Raw genomic sequence first — 25,967 nt, forward strand, 5'->3', positions numbered from 1 at the left:
CAGGCGGGCTGGAGCGCTGCGAGCGGCCCCGTGTGCACATGTGGAGGAGCGGCGGTAGCCCCAGCCCCAGGGCAGCGGCCTGAGACGCCCCTGAAGGCCGCGGCAGTCCCTAGCGAATCGTGCCCGGCCTCCAGCCCCGAGGCGGTGGCGGCGACGACGGCTGAGGAGGCGGAGGCCGGTGTGTGGAGTAGGGTCGCTCCCGGGCTCGGGGCGCGGCGGCGACGGCGGCGGGATCGGCGGTAAAGACGGCCACGGCAGGCGGGGAAGATGAAAGGGTGAGGCAGGGGCGCCCAGGCTGCTCGTGGGGGGATGGCGAGGAGGAGAGAGGCGAGTGCGAGATGTGCCTCGCTCTGCCTCCGGGTCGAGGAAGGCAGCCTCGATGGCGGGGAAGGAGGGAAGACGGCCTGGCCCCGGTGCCCAGAGGGGCTTCGGGCACGGGGCGAGGGGAGACGAGAGGCCGAGGCGGGAAGCGGGGCCTGGGCCTGGGACAAGATAGGGTCTCGGGGCGTGCTGTTGGGGCTCTCCGGGAAGAGGGGTCGCAGGCTGCTTTGTAGGAGGGAGGGAGCGAGTCAGTGAGTCGTGGCCGCTCTCTCGTCGGTTCGGTGCGGGCCAGGGACAGCTGGCGTTGGCTTCTCGTGTGTGTCCTACACCGGACAGCCGAGAGGCAGTTGTGAGCAATGGCCCACTGGGTAAAGAACTTGAGCAGGAAGGGGAGCTCGTGGTTCGACCGGAGATTCTGGTGTCCGAGGCCAGCCGGGGGAGGGGGGGGGGCGGGGGGATGAGAGCCCGGGAGGCCGGAGGGAGGAGTGCCAAGTACTTGAGGAAGTGGAGCGGGCGCTTCAGTAGGTGGAGCTCTTACCTCTCGCAGTTTGACCACTCTTTACCTAACGCAGGGCCAGGGGGCACCGGCTTTGTCTGATCGTGAACCAAAGTTCGAACTCGGCCTTTTTCAAGCGTCTGGCTAGGGTGGCTTCAGTAGTTGCAGTTGGACAAGATGTTTCAAATTTTGTGGTCCTGATTTAAATGTTGCTGTAGTTATTTTAAAAAAAAATTACATGGCATGGGGTCCATTCTAAGAAGAAGCCGAATTTTTTAAAATTTTGAATGAAGTTCTTCCTTGGAAGTAAAATCCCAGAGTAGACTTTACTAAAGTGAAAGTTCGTGTTCATTTTTTGATTAAAGGTTGTGGACCTGTGCTTTCTGAATCGTAGTCTAAGCAGACTGGTCCAAATCTATGATTAAGATGCGGCACCAACTTTTTAGCAGATTGTTGAAATTGGCCTTTCCGGAGTTATCAGAAAGTTCACTGATTTAATTTAGCTTCAGTTTTGCTACACTTAACTTTTTTCTTTATAAACATTCTAACTCTGAAATTAGTTATGATGGTAATTTGTTGATTCCTAATCAACTTTTATAACAAAGTTAAACATTTTGTCCTTATGCAGAAACTTTTCCGAGGATGTTTAATACAATTTCTGCCTCTGCCTCCTGCTGTTTGTCCATATTATCAGCATACGGTCAAATGAAAAGATCCTATGTTAAGCATTTTTCAAGCCTTAAAGACGTTATGATTAATCTGGCAACTTCATTCTTGACAGTTAAATTTACCTGCACTTTTATTGGTGCCGTGAAAATTTAACAAAAAGACATTGAAGTAGGGGCAGCGGGGTAGCTCAGTGGAGTGAGAGTCAGGCCTAGAGACAGGAGGTCCTAGGTTCAAACCCAGCCTCAGCCACTTCCTAGCTGTGTGACCCTGAGCAAGTCACTTGACCCCCATTGCCCACCCTTACCAATCTTCCACCTATGAGACAATACACTGAAGTACAAGGGTTAAAAAAAAAAAAAAGAAAAAGACATTGAAGTGAGATAGTACTATTAATGTCTTTTATCACAATAGGTGGTTTTTGTTTGTTTTGTTTAAAGAACCTGAAACCACCAATTAGCATGAAAAGTATGGGGAAAGATAGTGAACTCCGTATATGGCACTTCCGTGGCATAAGAACTATGTATGTTTCTCAGTCTTGTTTTGAATATTATCATAGATTTAGAACTGGAACAGATCTTAGAGGCCTTTTAGTCCAATTCTCCTGTTTTTTTTAGGTGACAAACAAGCCCTCGGGAGGCTGATTTGCCAAATTTCACACAAATAGTAAGTGACAGAAACAGGATTTGAATTCTTCATTCAAATACTTCATTCCCTATATTATTCCTTGCCTTCTCTCCATTTAGTATCATAGACTTATCCCTGGAAAAGGAGCTTAAAAAATCATCTAGTGCAGGAGTGCTTAACTTTTTTTGTATTCTGGATACCTTTGTCAGTTTGATGAAGCCTATGTACTCTTTCAAAATCATGTTTGTTGCCTAAATTCATAACTGACAAAATTTCAGTTAAGAGTTTAGTAAAAGTAAAGATTTTTTTTATCTATCAAAGTTCACAGGACCTCCAAAATTGATCCATCCACTTTGGGACCTAGCTTAAGAACCTGTAATCTAGTCCAACTCTGGTCCCTGGTTGATTCTTTTCAGCTTTTAGTCTTCTCTTTTAGTATGTGCATGTGAATATTCTTTTTCCCATTAGACTAAACTCTTAGATTACAGTTTTGTATTTGTATGTCCAACCCTAACACATCAGTTCCCTAGTGGATGGAGTAGGTACTTAATGAATGCTTGTTGATTGATGGAATTCAATTCAACAAGTGTTTGTTAAGCCCTTTTGATACTGGGCTGGGTGTTGGGGATAGGGATTACAGAGTCAAAAATTAAACATTTTCTGCTCTTAAGGAGTTCTCTTGGGAAGAAGGGTACATATGCCAAGGTAAGTGCAAATAATTTAGCACCCATAGGAAGGACCTCTTGTAGGAGATAGAACTTGAAACTGACGCCCATGGAGGTTAAGTGACTTGCCCAAAGTTATACAAGTAGTGACATCGGTGGGATGTGAACCAAAGGCCTTTGACACTAAATCCAGTATCAAAAAGTACTCTTTCAGTTGTACCATGCTGCCTTTTAGGAACTAAGCCGACACTTTATAGAGTGAGACTTTATTCTTGATATCTGGTTCATCTGAACTTTAATAAAAGTGTCTGGAAAGTTTCTGTTAAGTAATTACATGGACATTCTTCAAGATTCTTTAGATTGTGCTTAGTCCTGATAAGTATATATAATATACTATGTACAACTTTCTAATATCTTCCTTTCCCTTCCTTTTCACCTAAGCCTTGTTTTAGCAACCTGTCACCCAATCTCAGGTCAGAAGAAATGCTGAATACTACCTGCTCAACTATGTTGCAAACCTACTTTATTGTAAAGTTGTGCCTAACTCTTCATGACCTAATAAAGGTTTTCCTGGCAATGACACTGGGATTGGTTTGCCATTTCCTTCTCCATTGAATCAAGGCAAATAGATTAAGTGACTTGCCTAAGAGCACACAGTTCAGTGAGGTACTGAGGCTGGATTTGAACAAATCTTCCTGGCTCTAGACCCAAGTTCTATGTCCAATGAGCCACCTGATTATCAGTTGCCCTTTCCTTCTCCAGCTCATTTTACAGTTGAGGATACTGAGGCATACCGGGTTATTTGAGTTGCCCAGGGTTGTACAGCTAGTATCTGAGGCCAAATTTGAATTCAAGCCCACCTGACTCCAAGGCTAGTACTCTACCCATTGTTATCACCTAAGTGCTCCAAACCAGCTGTAACCAGTAGCATAATAGTTTGTACATAAAGCTCTTACTGGCTTTTTTTGGTCAGGTCTAGGCCAGTACTTCACTTCAGGGACTCTCAAACCTAATTATAGTTGTCTATCAGTATCAGTGTTAGTATATTCATGAAGTAAGAGTAAACATCTATATTGCACTCCTTACCCAGTTTTGCTCATGGGAACTCAGGAATTTTTGTGAGGAATACCCATAAAACTGGGAAAAAGAAGTAATATTTATTGGAAAAGGGCCCCAAACTAACCTTATGTTTTATACCCAAACTAATGATTAGGGAAGCAGGTTTCTAAAAAAATCCTGCTTTTAAAAAGATGATTTGTTTTGCTCTGGATACAGTAAGAGAAATGAATATCTTTTTATACTGTGGAGTGTGTTTTTCTATTTGTATCTAAACTTTCTAAGTCTTGATTGATCACACATGTTAAAGCCAGTGGAAATTCGTGTTGGATATGGGGGGGGGGTGAAGGGGAAAGTAAAAACAAGAATCATGTAACCATGGAAATTTTTCTAAAAAAATAAAATATTAAACTTTCTGTCTTTAATACTGTCTGAAACTTAAATAAGGAGAAATCTTATTCTCACTTCAACACACTTTCTCTTGAAGCAACCTTAATGCTATCAGAGACTTTTCCAAGTAGAACATACTTTGCTTTTAGTAGAGCCAAAAGAGTTCAATTAAAGAGTAGGGATTCTTCACTATGTTACTCATTCTTTTCTCCCTTAATCTTTTGGGGGTAGGCTTGAGATGCAAACTGATCATTATTCCCTAAATGATAGCACCCATGCCTCATCCCACCCCTACTGCAAGCAATGCCCTGTTGGGGTGGGGGGCAGGTCAGGCTCCCAGCCTGGGGGGGGGGGCAGAGTGAGGGGGAAGGTGGCTCAGAGATCAGGTAACTGACCTCTTCCATGAGTTCAGGGCAGGCCCTGGGCTTTCAGCCCAGGACGGGGTGGGAGAAGCTGCCTCCTGCAGCCACGGGGGCAACCAGACTCCCCAGAGTCAGGCTGAAGGGGAGGGAGCTATTGCCAGGCTTCCATCTGTAGGGAGGGGCACCCCCTGACCCCCTTGTTCAGGGGGTGGCGTTGCCTATTGGGCTGCAACCCACATGGGGGTGAGAGCAGGGGGCAGGGTCACCCCCAGACTAGGAGCTGCAGAGAAGGAAGTGGCAATCTCTTAGGGGACAGGCAGGTTGGGTGTCAGGAGAGGAGATCCTCCTGTGGCCCCTAGTCCCAGAGAGGGGAAGGAAAAAGGGAGAGGAGTGCCCTAGTGCTCTGCTCTGGGCAGGGTGATTGGGGTGTGGGGAGATGGAATGGAGAGGGGAAAGGGAGCAACCTGGGGGATGGGCAGCTGCCTAGCTGTGTGCCCACAGAGCCCTCTCTGCATGCCATAGGTTCACCATCATGTCTATACATCATGTTCCTGTACTTCAATGTCTATTTTGTAAAACGTTTGTAAACATTTGCTGAGGAAAGAAAGGCTAGATTGAGAGTTCATTTGACATTGGTAAATTATAATGAAAATCTGATTTAATGATAAACTTATTAGAACATAGTTGCCATTTTCTTTTCCTTTTTTTAAACCTCTACTTTCTGTATAAGTAACAACTCTTTAAGAAGGGCAAAGGTTAGGCAAATAGGGTTAAGTGATTTGCCATGGGTTACATGGCTAGGCAGCGTTTGAGGTCAAATTTGAACCCAGATCCTCCTGACTCCAGGGCTGATGTTCTTTCTATTCACTGTGCAACCTAGCTGTCTTATAGCTGCCATTTTCTAACTCCACCCCAAATAGCAAATACAGAAATGTAGCAGGGAATACATGTCCTCATCTCCACATTGCTGTTGTTAACCTTGTCAAGTCAGATCCTAGAAAGACATACTGAAATATACTGCTTAGTTCAGTGCAGATAATTCCTAAATATATAGTGATATCATTGTAATCTTCATGTGCCAAGGCTTTGTTTTCTACAATGAGGTTCAAGAAAGTGTTTTGTGAAAGAGGTATTCCTCCCTCCCCACCTTTAGGGGAAACACTTTGAAATAAATATATTTGAGGAAAGGATGTACAAAAAGGTCATGCCTAATATTTTTTTATCCCTAATACTTTACTTTCTCCTCCATTTACTGAGAGAAGAGAATAAATTGTTCAATATTTAGCACTCATCTAATTGAGATGTATTAGTCTGGTATTTATATTTTTTTCCCTTGCACACACTTAAGATTTCTGTTTCTAGTATTCATAGATAAACACAGCTATCTGGACTTCTTTTCTTTGTCTACTCAGGCTCAAAATGTATTTCAGTATGGTGGGCTATTGATCCTGACTATCATTCTTAGGAAATTATTTTGAGAGTGAGGTAAACAGGAGATATAGATATAGTAGGGAAGGGGAGGGCACTAACATTTCTTTTAATTTTTATTATAACTTATTGGAATCTTAAGAATAGTATTCTGTCATGAGCTCTAAAACTGTATGTGGGAAAAAATGTTAAAAGCAAGTTAAAGTAACAATTTCCACATTTTTAAAAAAAATCTTGAATCGTTTTCATGTAGACTGTATGAAACTGGGCAGATAAAGAAAATTCACATTATTAGTTAAAGCTGAGAAAAAGTTTTATTAGCCATATATGTTCTTTGTTAGAGAGCTAATTTTCTTGGCTCATTCAGCTTTAGCTTTTATGACCATAGTTGGTGGAGAGAAGCAAAGGTCCTTTCAGTTAATTACAAAGTATATATGGAGAATATAATTTCTTGGATATTAATAAGAAAATTTACTTGTTCGTTTTTTTTACCCAATTTTAGTGTATTGAAATTATTTGTATTCCTTTGGGATAATTTTTTAATGGAGGGGGTTACTTTTATTTGCTAAATGGTACCTCAAGGTTTGGCTGATGGAAAAATTATAGGTGCTGAACACTGAGTAAGTCATTGCCACCATGATTTTGCTCTTTCTGCTGCCTGAAGAAGACATGATGGTTTAAAATATCTTAGGAGACACAGTGTATGGTCAAAATCAGGTCACATAGTTCAACTGACTGAATCAAACTCAACCTAGGGAGATGGGAAAAGAAAGATAACTATTACTTCAGGGTACATATACATAACTAATTTAGGTCACACTGTTAACACTGACAAATGGTAATAGTCTTACTATTATGTAGTGTTCTACTTTATGGTATAGCTTATTTTCTGGACAACATACACCATCGAGTTTTACCATAGGATCATAGAGAGCTGGAAGAGACCTCAAAGGCCTATATCTAGTCCAACTTCCTCCTTTTACATATGAGGAAACTGAAGCCCAAAAAAGTGACTTTTCCCACAATTTCTCAGCTTAGTCAGAGGCATAATTTGAGCCCAAATACTCCCACTACAAATCTACTGGCTTTTCTGCTTTACTGTACCTCTTCATACTTTTTGTTAGTGTTAAAATGACTACTTATTTTGTTTTCCTCTTGAAATTAATCTCAAGCAAGGAACTATATTATGGATAAACAGAAGTAAGGAAAGTTCTGTGTTTCCCTGATAATAAGAATTGTGGATTGATCAGAGCCAAAAAAGCAGACATGCCAGGGCATTTTTTTCTTTTTGTTACCTATGACAAGTGTTATCATACCATAAATACTTAAAAATATATTTCTATAATAATTAACCTTAAAAATTACACATATAAGCTCTAAATGAAGAAACTTGATCTTAACACCTTTGAGAGAATTAGTTGCAGAGTATCATCCTTTTTAAAAAGAACAGCTTATTTTTGCTGAGAGTTCCTGAAAGGATGATATTTTAAGGAAGATAAAGTAATTAAACAGTTAACTTCATATTTAATGTATTGTCTAAGTTGGGGAATTCCATCAAATAGGATTGGAGTAAGAATCTCAGATTAGTAGCAGCGGATAAAGACTGAAATCAGATTAGGAATTAAAAATAATTTATTTTCCCCAACCTCCAGTGAGTTAAAAAAAGGGAGGAGAAAGATGAGGAAGTTGAGAAAATATTATCCAGGCAAATAGACTTGTTAATAAAAGGATCTCAGACCTCTTCTACAAAAATTTAAAATTTCTCCCAAGTCTTTCAGGAAAAGCTGTATTTAAATACAAAAAAAGTATGCCTGTTGACTGGCTTTTCTCAGATAGAAATGTCATTAACTGAAGTGTATATTCAAGAAAAGCCCGAGACATTTAAAATTAGATGCAGAGATATTCCTTTGATATTATTACTCTTTAAGTTTTATAGTGTTAAATTTTTCTTAGTTCAACTTGGAACTAAAATTTTGTTTAAAAAATTTACTTTTTCTGCTTTGTATTTTTCCAGTGTATGATAAAATGATAAAATCTACTTATTGCTTTTCTAAAAATCTAAATAGGTTTGCACAATTGTAATTTAAACACTAAAATTGCATTGCTTTCATATGGTGTTTTAGTCTGTGTCTCATTTTAGGTTCACTTAGGTGAACCACAACAGACTTGAGTCTAGCCATATCTGGCTCCACCTCCTGACAGGCCAGTCCGGGCAGAGCCCCAGGATGTGCCCCAGGGGGCCTTCAGCCCCTGCCCCATATTCCAGTGCCTTTTGCTTCCATCCTCCTTCCACATGGGTTTATGGCTCTCCTGGCCAAAAAGGTTGCCAACCCCTGGTCTATAATGTTACATATAAGCCATTATAAAGAATGTACTTTGAGTTTAATCTTTGTTTAGACTCAGTATTTATAAATCAGTATTTGCAATAGAGAGTAATGTAGTTGAACATTTACAAAGTAGTAAAGATAATCTTATTGATATATAAGATGTATCTTATCAAGTACAACACTGATCTATAACTCTTGAGTTGAGCTCTTAAGATCCTTGCATCTAAAATAATCTACTTTTTGCACTTAAAAACCTCTAATTTCTGTAGAGTGTCAAACATGCTGCCATTCTGCCCACAACTCTCAAGTGTAGTCTGAACCTATCTGATTTTTATGTGTTGAGGTAGGAATTAAAAAAAAAAAGAAAATATTAATATGGAGTTTCTTTTCTAAGTCAGTATGTAGCCTGCAGTAGTTGATTTTTTTAGGCTATAAAAATTATTTCTTGAAATAAGAGACTGGGTTAGAACTGTTCTAAACACTTATTATAATTTTATGTATCCTAATGCTGGCATAAATCATTAGAATGCTCCCATATTTAGGAATACCAGGAGAATTTTATTCCTTTTTGAGTCACAAAATTTCCAGTGCTAGGGGGCAGCTGGGTGGCTCAGGGGATTGAAAGCCAGGCCTAGAGACAGAGGTCCTGGGTTCAAATGTGGCCTCAGGCACTTTATTAGTGGTATGACCCTGGGCAAGTCACTTAACCCTCATTGCCCAGCCCTTTCTGCTCTTCTGCCTTGGAACCAATACAGAGTATTGATTCTTAAGACTGAAGGTAAGAGTTTTAAAAAAAATTTTCAGTGCTAATTGAGCTAGACTATTAAGTTTCATCTACCAGCAGGTGGCATCTGATATTTTACCTTTCAAAGATTCTTAGATTTGAGGATTGTTATTACTTTAAAAGTAGTTAATTGATTGCTTAGGAAAGATTTAGTTTGTAGATCATAAGTAAACTTCTTACATAGCTTTGTGCCCTTTTCTCTGCTTCTGTATATAATACACTAAATTTCTCTGAATCAGAATTTAGCTTTTTTCTAGCCTATATACTTTTTATATTCCTATAAGGTAAGAATGTTAGGAAAGAGGACTTATTACAAGTAATAGCAATTAAATTCTTAATTTAACCATAAATAAAACACTTTAAAAAGACCTACTTCAGGCCACTACCTTCTTTCTTAACTGTCAGTGTGGGAACACTTTAAAATGCCCAAGTATGTTCTGGGATTTAAAAGGTCTAAGAGCATTGAGCAATTACTTATGTGTGAAATTATGGACACATGAAAATGCTAGTTGGGTGAATCTCATAAACCCAAGAAATAAAATACTTTTCAGAGAGTTCTGAGACATAAAAGAAATTTAAAAATACCTCATCAGAAAATGGAGTAAGTGGTATTAGTCTCCATGTAGAAATAATTCTTGCACCCTCTATAGAGTACAGGTGTGTTGATCTTTCTAGCTAGTAGGTTATTTATACAGGAAATCTGGTCCTTCCTGCTGTGTAGGCAAGAATACTACCCCATGTCTTCCTAGCTTTGTGCATTTTATTCCTCTCATGAATGATTACAGAGCTAATTTAGGAGTTTACAGTATTCTGTGAAAATTGGAAAAGAAACATTATCATTGGTTAGTAGTTATTCTGTTTTGATGAAGTACATTATTATTCCTCAAACATCTGTTTTCCTGTGCTCTTTTAGAAATATTAGAAATTTATAAATATCCCCAATTGATAAATGAGCAAAAGACAGGAACAGTTTTTGGATGAAGAAATCAAAGCCATATATAGGTATTTGAAAAAAAATGCTCTAGTTCACTACTGATTAAATTCCAACTAAAACAATTCTGAGAAATCATCACATTTATTATCCATTTGGCTAAAGTGATGTGTTAAGAAGGGGATAAGGAAAAATGGGGATACTAACACTATCTAAAACTGAACTGATCCAACTATTTTGGAGAGCAATTTGGAATTATGTCCAAACGATATCTATCAATTGGGGAATGGCTTAACAAATTATGGCATATGGTTGCAATGGAATACTACTGCACCAGTGAGCAGATTCATTTTTTTAAAACTTAGAAGTTTTTTATGACATAATGAGTATGAACATATGAGTAGAACCAAGAGAATATATACAGCTACAGATTTAATATATGAAGAATAATTTCTGAATATTCAACTTCAGAGAATGAGCTGAAAATGAAACAGGAAAGAATCTATTTCTTTTTGCTGGATGATGCCTTCTGTGGTGTGGGGAGCAGGGAAAGGACTGAGATATCTGGAAATAAATTTTATTAATACAATTTTTAAAAAACTCAAGAAATATGACAATTGATTCCTTAATGCCCTCACAGTTGTCTTCTCCATCATAGAGCACTCTGTGTATACTTGGATTAGTCCAATTGCTCTTTCAGGTTTTCTTGAGTGTCATTTGTCCTTTCTTATAGATAGGCATAAGAGCCTTGGGAATGATGGCACCCCCAGACCACTGGTCTTGCTTTCATCTCAACCCTCACAGTCATCATCTGGGGAGTTGGCTCCTGTGGAGAAGGGGCCAGCCATCCCCACCAACTGCCACCTAACTGCCACCCAACTGCCACACATGAGACAGCTGAAGCTACAGGGCAACTTGAGAGAGACTGGAGGCAGCAAGTATCAGGCAAGTCACACTACCACAACCACCTAGACTGCTATCTCCTTCCTCTGGGAGCCTGATGGAAACATCGCAGGACCCTGAACCCAAGAGGCTTGGAAATACTAATGCTTCCAGTTCAGCCATCATCCTGGGAAGCAACCCCTGGGGAGATGCAGCCTGGCAACTGTGCCTGTAGGTGCTCTTGCCACAGCTACCGAAGACCCAGAAAAGAAAGTTTTTGTCACCAAAGTCCTTGGCACTATTAAATGGTTCAACATCAGAAACTGATGTTATTTTATCAGTGGAAATGACATTAAAGAAGAGGCATTACCATCTGCTTTGCAGCTGTATCCTAAGATCCATGGGATCTTTACATCTGACTTGCAACTTAAACCTTCCATCTGTGTTGTCTCCCTCATTAGAATGTGAGTTCCTTGAGTGCAGGGACTAGTCTTACTTTTCTATTTGTATCCTCAGCACTTATCTCAGTGCTTTACTTATTTATTGATAGCATATTAGGGATTGTGATGTTAAAGTCCATATATGGTAGTGGAAAGATGTTACTGACATTTTTAAAGTGTCTCTTTTCCTTCTGGTCTGTCTTCATGTCCTCTTACTGCTGATCTTAGTTGTCTCTAATCAAATTTTCTACAACTATGTTTTTCCCTTCAAAGAATATTATTTTGAGGTGATATTATTATCTTCCACTGTTATCTTCTGTGAGATTCTACAAACAGGCTTGAATCCTAAGCTAGCATTACCTTTGGCTTTCAGATCTATCCTTTGCAAGGATTGAGATGTTTCTAGACTTTTTTTTTTTTTGGTCTTCTCACCAGGGTGAATAATTTATCAGTTAAACTTTTTAGGAAATGATGATAGTCTTTTTTCATCATATCTTTATTCATTTTCCATTTTTTTCCAGTAGAAGTTTATTTAAAATGCTTCAGTTCTATGCCATATCTGTTTTGTTCTCACCCCTCCCCCCCTTAGTTTGATATTATTTGACTTTGATTTTAACAAACTAGCAGTGTACATGGATAAACACAAACCTGGAGCTAAATAAGTGACTGGCTCTTTCTTCAATAGCCAGTCACTTTGGTCTTGAGATAGTGTCAGTTTGTTTTTGTTTTTTTAAACAATGTTATTTTATTGAACCTTTCTTGACTGTCCTCTTGAAGAATGAAAATATTCATTATGAAAAAGTATGCAGTTTCTTTATAGTTGCAAGTGTTTGGACTTTTTTCCTAGGCTGTTATTTTTGGCCATTCTTCCTTATGCCCACTTTTAGCATTTACCTTACTGAGAATTAAAGCATTTGTCAATTTTTGTTTGGAGTGTCTTAATGAATTCTATTTCTTTGTCTCCTGTCTGCAACAAATGCTTGGTCATTAGCTAGGCTTATCTTCATGGTGCTATACTTCAGTATGAGGTTGCAAAGTATCCCATGAAATGATGTTTCTTGTTGCCTTTCAAAGCACCTTCAAATCTAGTGTAACTGACTTACATGTTTCTCCATAGAAAGTGGGCAAACTTTACATTTAGCTACAACTTTTCTCATAGCACAGTTGTGACATGATTCAGATCCTACAATAATGCTCTCTTGGTCAGTGATCAAGATCATCCTAGATTTGTAGTACCAACAGTTAAGATGATGTTTAAAGATGGACAAAAAACTGATGCTTTCTTGAGCATTCTCTGGCCCTTTTCTATCATTTAGCCAGTCACTATAGAATTGGACCTTGGTTACCCAGGAGTAAGAGCCATTTTATAGTTTTAAAATGTTTGTTGCAAGGGTTGTCATGGCCTAAGAATTTATTACTTGGTGTCTTGCCTTGTGTTGATGAATCTTTCTGTTCTGATCTAAACTAGTCCTTGATAGAGAGATCATTTGTTGCTACATGTACTAAAACCTTTCTGGAATGGTAAAACCCAACAGAGTTTGCACTTGACCTACAATAGCCTTAGAAAATTCAATCACCTCTATCCTATGAGCCATCAGAGTAGGGCTTTGTGAAGCATTCAGATATCACAGTTACACACCTATGCTAAATAAATAGCTTTGGGGAAATGATGGGCCTGAATCCAACAGACTCTTCTTAGTGTAAGAGTCAGATTTCTGACTAGATTATATCTACTGTTCATAATTCCAGCAGAACAGAAAGAGGAGAGGGACAGTGGGAGGCAACCCACACATTCTAATCTTTCTACATTTATTTCTCTGTGGGGATAGTGATATTTTTAACTCCTTGGACTTTTACCCTTTACAGCAAATTTAAACACAATTTGGTAATCCTAATCTAAGAGTTGATCTATTTTTGGTTTGAGATTGATGTCAATGTTCTAAAGAGTCTTCTGTTTATTTTCACAAATGTCTTCAAAGAAGATTTAAAGTAATTTGCCAGTATAATCTATAAGGCTTTGTGCATTATTTTGGATTCCTAGCAATTTCAAAATAGAAAGCATAGCCAATGAATTTTTTTGATTGATTATTGCCAGTTAATGTTTTCTTAAGATTATTTTCAAACATTTCATTTACTTTCTTGTTTGTGCCTTTAATGTAGTATGATCTCTTTTGCTAAGGTATATTTACAAGTTGATGATACTGCTCTGCTATATTTAAAATACCCATGGGCTTAAATTTGAGCCAAGTGATCAGGTCAGAAGTATCTATTTCAATCAGACTTCACTCTAAGGGAACTATATTTGAAGTTGAATTTTGCTGACAAGATTCCATGTAATACTCATGTCTAAACAACCTCTGGTATTCTAGTGATGATAAGTCTTTATTGTCTGCTTTGTACAGATTCTATTTTATACAGTTAAACATTGTCCTGCTTTCAGGGTTACTTTGGCCTTTTTTTGCTCAACTTCATGACAAGCCTCTATTGATGTTTTAATCACTACCTGTCAAGTTGTAAATTAGAATACTCTTTAATTATAAATTAAACTTTCTCCATTCCCAAATATCTCAATAGAAAAGGAGAATAGCTAGTTCTCTTTTGTAATATTTCATGTACTTAAAATCTGGTTATATTTGTAATGATTGACCTAACAACTAGACTATGACTTTGCTTTATTTCTTTTGAATAATAATGGTGATAAGAAAGCCATGGATACAAAGCAATGTATTTATTGTCAGAAGAGACCTAGGTTTAGATGCTAGCTTAGCTCCGTGGCCATGAATAAGTCACATAACCCCTTTGAGGTTGTTTTCCTCCTGTTGTAAAAAGCTTGATATATACAGGTCACTTGGTATTACAAGTCTTAAGACTATATAAGGGCAGTTAGGTGGCAGTGTGTAGAGCACCAGCTTGAAGTAAAGAGGACCTGGGTTTGGATCAGGTTTCAGCAAAAACAGCCAAGATTAGAAGGAAAGTAGAAAGCTGGGAGGAAAATTTTTGCAGGTATCTTTGATTAAAGGATTAATTTGTCGTATATATAAAAGTTAAATAAAAGTCGTTCTCCAGTTGCTAAATGGTCAAAGGATACAAACAGGCAGTTTTAAGATGAAGAAATCAAAGCTATCTAGAGTCATGAAAAAAATGCTCTTAATTAAAGAAATGCAAATTAAAGCAACTCTGAGGTACCACTTTATACCTATCAGATTGGCTAATATGACAGAAAAGGAAAATGAGATGTTGGAAGGTTTATGGGAAAATTGGGACACAACACAATCTTAGTGAAGTTGTAATCTGATTCAACCATTTTGCTCTAAAATATTTTTGTAAAGATATGGTTTTATCAATTACATGTAATGCAATATTCCACATAAGTTGGCTGAAGTTATATGATCCAAATTGTCTCCCTCCGTTTCTTCCTGCCTCTTTCCTGGGCTTGTAAACAATTTGATCTGGGTTATACATGTATCATTGTATAAAACATTTCCATATTGTTCATTTTTGTAAGAATATTCATATGAAACCCAAACCCTAAAATAAAAACTCATAGACTACAGTGAAAAATCGTATGCTTTTTTCTGCATTCTGACTCCAACAGTTCATTCGCTGGAGGTGGATAGCATTCTTTGTCATGAGACCTTCAAATTGGCCTGTGATCCAACCATTCTGGAGAACAATTTGGAACTAGGATAAAAGGACTCTTAACATTGTGCATACCTTTTGACCCATCAATACTATTACTAGGTCTGTATCCCAAAGAGATTTTTTTTAAAAGGGAAAAGGACTCATTTGTACAAAAATATTTATTGCAGCTCTTTTTGTGGTAGGAAAGAATTGAAAATTGAGCAGTCGCCATCAATCGAGGAACGGCTGAACAAGTTGTGGTTTATGGTAGTTATGGAATACTATTGTGTTATAAGAAATGGCAAGCAGGGTGATTTCAGAAAAATCTGGAAAGGCTTAACATGAACTAATGCAAAGTGAAGTAAGCAGAACCCTAACATAAACAGTTACAGCAATATTTCTTGCTGAACAACTGTGAATGACTTGATGATTATTCTCAGCAGTAGTGATTTAAGAAAATCCCAAAGACTCATGAAAAATGCCATCAACCTTTCGAGAAAGAATTGGAGTCTGAATGCAGACTGAAACATACTATTTTTTTTTCTTTTTGCATTTGATATTTCTACCAAGTAACTAATATGGGAAAATATTTTATATAATTACATGTGTAAAATCTATATCTGATTGCTTCCCCTCAGGGAGAGGGAAAGGGCAGTGAGGGAGGGAGAGAATCAGAAGAAGGGAGAGAATTTGGAACTCAAAACTTAAAAAATTAAAAAAAATTTTTTTTAATAGGAGGGGAAAATGAAATACTTTTTAAAAAATCTGGCTTAAGACACTTCCTAGCATTGTGACCCCGGGCAAGTCACTTAACCCTGTTTGCCTAAGTAAGAATTGGCTCTTGTGGAAAATTAGTTGGGGAAGGTAGAAAGATGAACACAATAGGATTTTGTGACGGTGTATTCCTCACAGTGATATGAGGCAACATTTTGTTGTGGTATGCCTGTACATAATAACAAAGTCATCCTACTTTAGAGTGACCCTTGGTTTGTCAAAGAATGTACCAGATCACAAGCTCTAGCAGAATCCACTGCCCCAGAAAAGCTTTGAGTATAGTCCTGGCAACAGTTTTTCTGCTTTTAAAAAACTGGCTTGGCTAGTGTGGAGAGACTTGGTACTAGTTGATAGATCATTTGATGATTTATTTTTGGCAATGGTACCCTCAAATTTTTCTCATTCTATGCAACTATTTATTTGCAATGATGAGTTGAATGAATATATATATATATATATGTATATATAAAACTAGCTTTGAATGCTGAGGCTTAATGAAGCTTCTTATTAAATGAAATTAGTCTTATAATGAATTTAATATCATATGATGTTATTTTGAAGGCTTTTTGAATTGCTACTTCAAGAAAGGTCCCCAGGCCCAATCCTTCCTGCCTTATCCTTAGCCAGTAATCAAAAACTATAATTATATTCAAGTAAAAAGTAATTTGTTTGGGGATGAGGTGTAGAGAAAAATAAAACAGGTTTAAAGTTTGACCCGCAATCTTTATCTATCTATCTATCTATCTATCTATCTATCTATCTATCTATCTATCTATCTATCTATCTATCTATCTATCTATCTATCTATTCCCTTACCTTCTGTCTTGGAGACAATACTGAGTATTGGCTCCAAGGCAGAAGAGTGGTAAGGGTAGGCAATGGGGGTCAAGTGACTTGCCCAGGATCACACAGCTGGGAAGTGTCTGAGGCCAGATTTGAACCTAGGACCTCTGGTCTCTAGGTCTGGCTCTCAATTCACTGAGCTACCCAGCTGCCCTCTTGATTTATAATTTTAAGAGAAATGAGCATATACAATTGGATTAAATATATGTAGCTGATTTTTAATGTGTGGTTTTTGTAATTCTTATTTGTTGTTTGAGATATGATCATAGTCTAAGACCTAAAAAAAGACTCAGGAAGTTGTCTAGCTCAAAACTCTTAATTGCCACCTTTTACTACCAATCAGGAAAATCAGGCACAGAAGTTGTGGATTTTCTACATTTATTAAGCACATAGATAACTTCCACTTAATTTTGCAACCCCATTTATTCAACATTACCTAATATTCACAGCCATTGAAAGATTATGAGCACAGGAGTGACACAGGAACCTGTGTAAGGCAGATTTAATTTAGGGTACCATGAAGGGGTGGAGATAGGAGAGGACAAAAGTGTAAAAGACCTTTTAAATTATTGCAGTAATACAGGAGAGTTGTAATGAGAGCTTATCTGTTTTGTTGAGAATTTAAGAATAGGAGTTATTTTAAAAGTAAAATACATAGGTTTCTACAGTTAAATAATGAAGTATAAAGGATATACTAAGATCAAGATGCTAATATCAAGGTTTGGGAAGATTGAGTAAGTGGTGATACCACTGAAATCAAATTCTGGGGGAAAATGCTTATTTTTAGAAGTGTTAGATAGAGTAGCTGGGTAGCACAGTTGTTAGAGCACCAGGCCTGGAGTCTGGAGGATCTGGGCCCAAATGTGGTCTCAGACACTACGTAGCTGTATGACCCCATGCAAGTCACTTAATCCCAGTAACCAAGCTCTTACTGTTCTTTTGACTTAGAATAGATACTTGGTATTAATTCTAGGACAGAAAAGTAAGGGTTTAAGAAAAAAAGAAAAGTCTTAGACCATTGAGTTTTGCACATTTTTTTAAAAAGCAAAATTTGTTCATTTGGAATCCATTCAGGATTTTTTGAAGAGCTAAAATTTGTCAATGTTTTGTTTTTCTTTGAAAGATCAGCTTGCTGTGGAATTTGAAATATCTTCCTGTCCACTTTTTCGTAATGCTATTTATTAGCATTTGAGAAGTAAAGATGAAGAAAGGCAATTTTTGATAATAAAAAAATATAAAATCTTTGAGTGGAATAGACCTTAGAGGTCATCTAATCCAACCTCCTTCCCAATTCAAGAATTAATTTTACAGCATTCTATGTTCATCTGTTCTGTGATTCCAGTGGCTGAGCCATCTGTAGTCAGTTCAATTTCTTGTTGGGCAATTTTTTGTTTGATTTTCATCAAGTGGTTATGTTTACTCCTGAATTTACTGCCCACTGGTACTCTAGATATCCAAGTTCACTGATCCAGAAGCCCTTGAAGAATTTTCATGTTATCACATTTTGGGTAAAGAATTTATTATTGTCTATTATTTTTTCATATTTTAAAACAATATATAGGGCAGCTAGGTTGGTACAGTAGATAGAATGCTGGGGCATGGAGTCAGGGAGACCTGAGTTCAAACATGGCCTCAGACACTTACTGGCTATGACCCTAGTTAAGTCACTTAACCTTATTTGCCTCAGTTTCTTTATTTTTAAAATGAGTTGGAGAAGGAAATGGCAAACCACTCTAGTTTTTTTTTTTGTGAAGAGTGTGGGACTCAACTGAATGCCTGAACAGCAAAAAAACAAAACAAAACAGTATTTCAGCAATATTCCTTCTCCAGGGCCTACCACTTAGTGGCTGCAGTGTAACAAATTTTATTTGCCTATAGCAACCCTCAAAGATGCTTATTATTTATTAAATTTTAGGAGGAGTATGATCTACACCAAATCCTTCCCAGCTTAGATTTTTGTGTTCATTTGTTTGCTGAAAGTTGCAGCTTTATATTCATTAAACTCCCCTCTGTTTTCAGTTAATGTTAAGTATGTCCTGTTATAGTGGTAACTTTGTGAAATAGATGAATATTTGGTTGTTTTTTTGTCTTAGATTTAAAATTAGACTAAAAATTGTTTCACCGAATGCAAAATGTTACCAGGCTGTTTTCTGGAACAATATTTGCTTTTTATAATAACAACAATTATACTTGACTATGAGGCCTTTATTACTTAACCATGACTATTTGTAAAAAGTTTGTTAGGGGGCAGCTGGGTAGCTCAGTGGATTGAGAGCCAGACCTAGAGACCAGAGGTCCTAGGTTCAAATCTGGCCTCAGACACTTCCCAGCTGTGTGACCCTGGGCAAGTCACTTGACACCCATTGCCTAGTCTTTACTACTCTTCTGCCTTGTAGCCAATACACAGTATTGACTCCAAGATGGAAGGTAAGGGTTAAAAAAAAGTTTGATAAATCTTATTCTTATGGAGGAATATAGGAATGTAAATTCATTATTCATATGGAATTCACTACTTTTTGGTAAATATTAAATCGGTACTAGTAGTTGTCATTTGTGGGGGTATTGAGCACATTTTGGTTTGTTCCAGTAGCCGGATCGAGCTGGGAGACGTGACACCACACAATATTAAGCAGCTGAAGAGGTTAAACCAGGTCATCTTTCCAGTCAGCTACAATGACAAGTTCTACAAGGATGTGCTGGAGGTTGGCGAACTAGCAAAACTTGGTATGAAGCATATGTTTTGTTGATGTTTTTTACATTGAAATCTTAGAATGTGCACTTTGATACAAAATAGAATCCATTGTATTTAAGTTTGACAAAGATTCACTTTGGTAACAACTAAGAGGTGCAGCGTTGTTTAGTAGGTAATGAGAACCTTGGAATTAGGAAGAATCCTTGTGTTTACCAAATGTGTCATCATGGACATGTCAGTCATTCACACAGAAATTCCCTACAATAGGAGGAAATCATGGGTTCTAACCAAGAAAATCAAATCTCTACTGATATGGAAGGGGTTAATGAAGATTTGCTTATTGTATCTGTTGAGCTTCAAACCTTCTTTGTATCCTTTCTTGCAGCTTATTTCAATGATATTGCAGTGGGTGCAGTATGCTGTAGAGTGGATCATTCACAGAATCAGAAGAGACTTTACATCATGACACTAGGATGTCTGGCACCTTACCGAAGGCTAGGAATAGGTAATATATAGATATTTTTTCATTCTTCTGAAAGATACTTGAACAGAATTGCCTTCTTTTGGCTATCTCGTCTTGGTATGGGGGTACAATGGTATTTGCAAATATATTTTTTCTCCCCCTCTAGACAAATTATCAAACAGAATGCTGACCTGTGTTGTAGTCCAGAGTGAAATATAACCAGTATTGTTAACATAAAACTTTTAAGGTTTAATATTTTGTATTATGCTCTTAAAATTCACATTCATAGGATCTCATTTTGAAATCATTGCTTTAATTGGTCAGGTGGTGGTTATGAATTTCATTCATTCTTAGTGGAAACTTTGCTATTGGAGAATGGCTATAACACCTCAGACATCAGTTAGGCTTATGCTACTTTTTTCTCCTTTTTCTTTTTTTGTGTGATTTCTCCATTAGGAAGGAGTGTACCAGTTCTTTAATATACTTAGTCCCCCTGGACATAAATCTAAGATCCTGAAATAGAAATGTCTGTGGCATTTTTCTTATTAAATGTAGGTGTTTATCTTATCAGTTTTATTAGAAGATGTTTTTATACCTGTATTGTAGAAAAACTGGGTAGCCATTATTGAGTTCTTGGACTCAAGTTTAAATACGGTTCAGGGTTTGGGGAATTATTAGCTAAAATGTGATTAATTTTAATTAACGTCAAGATTGGAACTCAAATCTGTGAACTCTTAAAATCTGTTTGCAGTAACTATTAGTCTCACTTCCATTTACCCAAAGTGAAAATGTTTGCTGTGTATTGGAGGAGAGTACAGGGGTTAAAATTGTGATTTTTGTTATAATAGATTTTAAATTGTATTTTGCTTATTTACAGGAACTAAAATGTTGAATCATGTCTTAAACATCTGTGAAAAAGATGGCACTTTTGACAACATCTATCTGTAAGTAAACTACTAATGTATCCTTGTTTAAAGAACTACTACCATGTTGGAAATAGTAGTTTAGTATTTATGTAATAACTTTTCGTATCTCAAAAGTTCTCTTACATCTGTTATCTTATTATTCCTGTTTAATAGATGAGAGAACTGAGACAATGGAAAAGTTCCTTAATAGGCCGTGTTGGAGTTTCGTGTGTGTGTGTGTGTGTGTGTGTGTGTGTGTGTGTGTGTGTGTGTGTACACGTTTCATTCAAGATTGCCAATGACCTTGAAATATTAATGATCGAAAAGATTTGGGGATATTTAGGTAGTAAGAATAAATATTTGAGCTTGAGGACTCAGTTTACTTCTTTTTCCAGCTTCCAATGTTCTTCCTCTAATGAAGTTACATTATTGGATTGTAGTCTTTGTGAACCACTAGTTCTGCTCTTTTCCATGGCTGAACTTTAAAAAACAATTGTATTGGTACTTTTGAAAGAAAATAATACTATTACTTCTTAGTACCCTTCCTTTGTTAATGAATTAGTTTTTTTATATTGCCTTTTTTTTCCCCAGAATATATTACTCTACCATCCCCTACAAGGCATTTCTTATAAAAAATGTTTTTAAAAGGCAGCCTTTTTGAAGACTAAATTACAAGCAGTTTAGGCAAAACTAAGCAAAATATTTGCCAAATCTGGTATTGTATACAGTGTCCTACACTTAAAAGTTCGTAGCCTCTGCAAAGAAGGGAGAGATGTATATTTTGTTTTTTCTTTGCACATATATTGTTGTTACTATATATATTGTTTTCCTGGTTCTGCTTAATGTTACTACATCAGCTTATATAAATTCATCCCAGAATCCTGAATTTATTATCATTTCTTATAATTTAGTAGTATTCCATTACATTTCTGTACTATTTAATGATCCCTCTGCCATTTGGGTAGCTTTTGTTTCTAGTTGGTACTACAAAAGACACTGCTATGGATATTTTGCTGCCCATTGCATGTCCTTTTCTCCTTTTTTGACCTCCTTAGGTTATATGCCTAGCAGTGAGAACTCTGGGACATTATGCAGACTTTTTTGCCATAATTCCAAAATGCTTTCCACTATGGTTGGTCAAATCTACAGCTCCACTAATACCCTGTTGTAGATTAGTATTCTGTTGTACTCAGTGCCAACGTTGAATTCTCGGCCCCCTTCTTAATCTGAAATTTTCTCTAGGGTTGACTGCAGAATAGAGAGGTTATGTTGCACCTGTGATGGTGGTAAGTGCAGATTCACCATTATTCTTACTAAAACATGTAAAGTGATGTCTTAGTAATGGTGAGTTATTTGCAAGATTATGGTTACATGCCAGTTTTTGTTTTTACCTATTTGACTTTGAGACGTTTTTATAGATATCTGTGGGCTAGCAGATAGTACTTACTGTTCATGGAATCTGTGTCTGTGGGTGTTTTTCATGATATCTTTTTCTTCTTCAGGCATGTCCAGATCAGCAATGAGTCAGCAATTGACTTCTACAGGAAATTTGGCTTTGAGATCATTGAGACGAAGAAAAACTATTACAAGAGGATAGAGCCAGCGGATGCTCATGTGCTGCAGAAAAACCTCAAAGTTCCTTCTCTTGGCCAGAATGCAGATGTGCAAAAGACCGACAACTGAACAAATTAGGAATGAACTTTCTTGCACTTGCTTGTCGCCAAATAAAAGAGAGGCCCTTTGATTTCTCTCCCCTCCCCCTTTTAGAAGCTTTTTTTCCCCCTCTTCCTTAACCATATTTCTCTTCCTCTCCTTTGCTCCCGTCCCTCCAAAATTTTAATACTTCTTCCAAGGACTGTAAAATTAATCATGTTTGGGTTTTTTGTTTGTTCTTTTTATTTTTATTTTTTTTGTGAGGGTGGGGTGGGGTAAAGGGTGGAAGAGGTGTCTTATCTCTTTAGTTTTACAGTTGGAGGGGATAGGTGGTCCTAAAAAAATTGGATGTCATAATTTCAGATTTACTTTTGAGTGATTTATGTCCTGCTTTCACATTGAAGGGCAGATATTAACAAATTGTTTGTGTATTCTCTTTTCTCCTCCACCCCCCAAAAAATAGCAATATCTTGTCCTCTAATTCACAGACAAGTTTTGTGTGTTTGTGGTGTTTGGGATTTAAAAAAAATCTGTGGGATACTTAAATCCCCTGAAACATTGCCTTGCACTCCACCTTTCAACCCTTCTGAGATATTTCTCAGGAGTTTGGAGCATTGTTAACCCTGTAAGAAATATTAAGCTTGATCTCTTTTTTTTTTTTTTTTTTTTAAGCAAACTATTTCCCCCTGATCCTTGAAAGGGGGTGAAAAGTGTTATGTCCTTTTGGTCTCAGTATTTTTGAGTTAAGCTTCTCTGCTTTTGCTGATGAGTGGACCAGTTGTCTTGCAGGCTTATCTTACCTGCTGCTGATTGTTAATAGTGGTATTATTTTGGTGTGTGTGGGCTGGTAAGATGTTAATGAGATCCTTACATCCCAGCTAGTGCTATGTTCCTTTATTGATCTGAAAGGTTTGGTGTGTCTTAACTTACTCCTGTTTTCTGCAAACACCTTGTCTGCTTTTGGAATTCTTAATAGTGGTCAGTCCCAGCCTTGCGAGTGGACACCCTTATATAAATCAATCCTCCTAAATTAATCTGGATGCAGGTACTTGGGCTTTTAAGGAGACTGCTTATCTTTGTATTCAAAGCATCTGAAGTGAGGCTTAGATGGGCTTATGCATGATGATTTGTGCATTTGTCAGCTGGTGCCTGTCCCCCTTCCCCCACCCCCCCAATTCAGCTGATGCAGACTCCTAAACCTGTGGCCACTGGAATTTGAGGTACAGGGCAAAGAATGTGCACAAATTATTGTTCTGAGAATTATATCAAAGGGATCTTATGTTTCCCCATAACCTACCAAGAAACATCCCAAATTTGCTTACACCATGTGCCTGCCTTGTTTTTGTTACGGGACATTAGGAAATGGAGGTGTTAAACATGTTTCTACTCTTGAAAATTGTTCTCCCAGAAGGTGTTAAATAATGCAAATGTCACTGTGACTGCCTCTGCCCACTGAACTAGATTTATGCCATATCATTTTATGGTGTGTAAAAAGAGGGAATTGACTGGTTGACTAATACATTATTTCTGTTCTAACCAAGAGCTCTAGGAAAGAAGTCCTTAAAAGTTAGAAATGCACATGATTTCATGCTTCCCTCTCATGATCCTACCCCTTATATATTTTAATTTTAGAGTTGCCAATGTTGATGCCTAATAATGCAAATGTTATTTAGACTCTTGGAGATATAATACATAGGATTTGAACTGTCTGTCCTTTGTTTTTAAGGATGCAGTTGAATTATATTTTTGTCCTTTTATGTAAAGTTTTTACACATTTGAAGATGTGACAAGATTCTGCAGGTCCTTTGTCACACATTTCATAGCCATCTTACTTTTCAAGAGAGACTGTATGAAATCATAACTTTCTTCATCTAGGATCATCTTGGGTGCCATAATAAAATGCTACCAAAAAGGGAGGTCCTTAATGAGTGTAGTGATTCTAGCCATTGACCACATTGGATATCTACAAATTGATTCCTGATCCACAGGCTGCAGCAATTTAAAGTGAAGCTGTGCATAGAAGAGGCCCTAATTTTCATATGTACTTGAAATTCAGATTATGATTACTAAGAAAACAGAATGTTTTGAGTTTTTGGAAAAAAAGACATCTAGAAGGGAGAATTTCAGGTTTTTTTGTAAGCTTCCAGAATTTGGTATAGTTTGTAATGTGTATGTGGCTAATCTGAGATCACTTCCCATTTCTAAAACCATTTATAATTAGCCACCATTATTTGTATGAGCCCCTAAAAGTGGTTATTGAAAACCTGTATCAAAGAGTAGCTGTCTCACTGTGAATCACAAGTACATATTATATAAGGGGGAAGAAAAAAAAAACCAATATAGGTAAGTAATCTCTTGTAGGGACACATTGTTTGTGGTCTCCATCCCCTGGCCCTCTTCTTTCAACAGAAAGTTTCATCTGAAATCTCTTACAGAAAACTTTGAGGGAAAGTAATGTTTGTGGGACTGGTCTTGATATCAAAATTGCCCCCTGAGGAAGAAGGGAATATGAGAGCAAAAAGAAAGTGAAAAATGGTTCTTGTATCTCAGTGAAGTCAACAGGAAAGTGAAATACAGTGTCCAGGATAGAATAGTTATTTGGGCATGTACTAAAGTTTTGTTACCTCTAGTGTTTTAGGAAAGGAGGAATCTCATTAATTTTGGAAAACCACAAGAGAAAACATCCATTAGTGCTACACCAGTTGAAAATATAGATAGGATCATAATCAACAAAGTTTCCAGGGGGAAAGAGCATGCAAAGAAAATCTATGCAAATAATATTTATCCAGATAGAGGTTGTCTGTGGGGAAGGTTCTCAAAAATTTCCCAGCAGTTTGGTCACCAGTTGAAACATTGAAGAATATGTTGTCCATACACAGAAATACCAGGAAACTGTGCTGCAGGGCAGTGGGAAAGAAAAGCTCCCTCATTTTTGGGGAGGGAATAACTTTTTAAAAATACTTAAGTGGCTGAGTTTACTTGGTGCAGTTAAGGATTAAAACCTGTCAATTTTAACATGACATTGCTGTTACATCTGAAATAAACTTAAGTGATGTTTTGTTCTGGTAGTGCCCTGTGGTGTCTGGTAAACTAAACTGAAAATCTTCCACTATACAATCTGGGCCCATTCAGTGTTTTTGTAACCAGTTTCCTGACTTTGTTATTCCTTTAAAATTTCAACTATAGAAACTATTCATTTTAAATGAACCAGGTTTGATTGTGAACTCATAATTGAGATTTATTTTTACAATATTTATATATGTATGTACATATATAAAACTTTAATGTTGGGTGGGAGTGACAACAAATGGAAACATTTAGATAAACATTAAACTATGTACAAACATTGCTACATAATTTTTTTTTTTTTAATCAAGAATGTTTTTGGTGATTTCCCCCTTCAGAGCTCAAACCACAAAATTTAGGTAGGTCAGAATAAATCTACTCTGAGGCATGTTTTGCTATACATGACTTCTCTCCTTTTCAACTATGCCACTTTTTATTTTTCATTTTTAAAACTCTTACCTTCTGTCTTCGAATAGACACTAAGTATCTAGTTCTAAGGTAGAAGAGCAGTAAGGATTACGCAATGAGGATTAAGTGATTTGCCTAGGGTCGTATCTGAGGTAAAATTTGAACCC

General features: G+C 37.3%; 1 protein-coding gene across 4 annotated transcripts; it reads left to right on the forward strand.

Annotated features, from left to right (window-relative positions):
• On the forward strand, positions 1–25,683 carry NAA50 (N-alpha-acetyltransferase 50, NatE catalytic subunit). Of its 4 annotated transcripts, none has more exons than XM_044670089.1 (5): positions 1–275; positions 19,201–19,337; positions 19,691–19,810; positions 20,646–20,712; positions 22,176–25,683. In XM_044670089.1, the coding sequence occupies exons 1-5, from the start codon at positions 268–270 to the stop codon at positions 22,354–22,356; spliced, it is 513 nt and encodes a 170-aa protein (XP_044526024.1). In that variant the 5' UTR covers positions 1–267; the 3' UTR covers positions 22,357–25,683. The 4 variants fall into 4 exon arrangements, with proteins under 4 accessions (XP_044526024.1, XP_044526025.1, XP_044526026.1 ...); XM_044670090.1 differs by having other exon boundaries at positions 19,204–19,337; XM_044670091.1 differs by lacking the exon at positions 1–275 and adding an exon at positions 17,131–17,138.
• Positions 25,684–25,967: the final 284 nt, after the last annotated feature.

The sequence above is a fragment of the Gracilinanus agilis genome, chromosome 3 (genome assembly GCF_016433145.1).
Source record: "Gracilinanus agilis isolate LMUSP501 chromosome 3, AgileGrace, whole genome shotgun sequence".
NCBI classification, from domain to species: Eukaryota; Metazoa; Chordata; class Mammalia; order Didelphimorphia; family Didelphidae; genus Gracilinanus; species Gracilinanus agilis.

Coding starts and splice junctions, on each gene's coding strand:
- NAA50 (XM_044670089.1), top strand. Junction 19,338..19,690: donor TGGCGAACTAGCAAAACTTG/GTATGAAGCATA, acceptor CCTTTCTTGCAG/CTTATTTCAATGATATTGCA. Junction 19,811..20,645: donor TTACCGAAGGCTAGGAATAG/GTAATATATAGA, acceptor GCTTATTTACAG/GAACTAAAATGTTGAATCAT.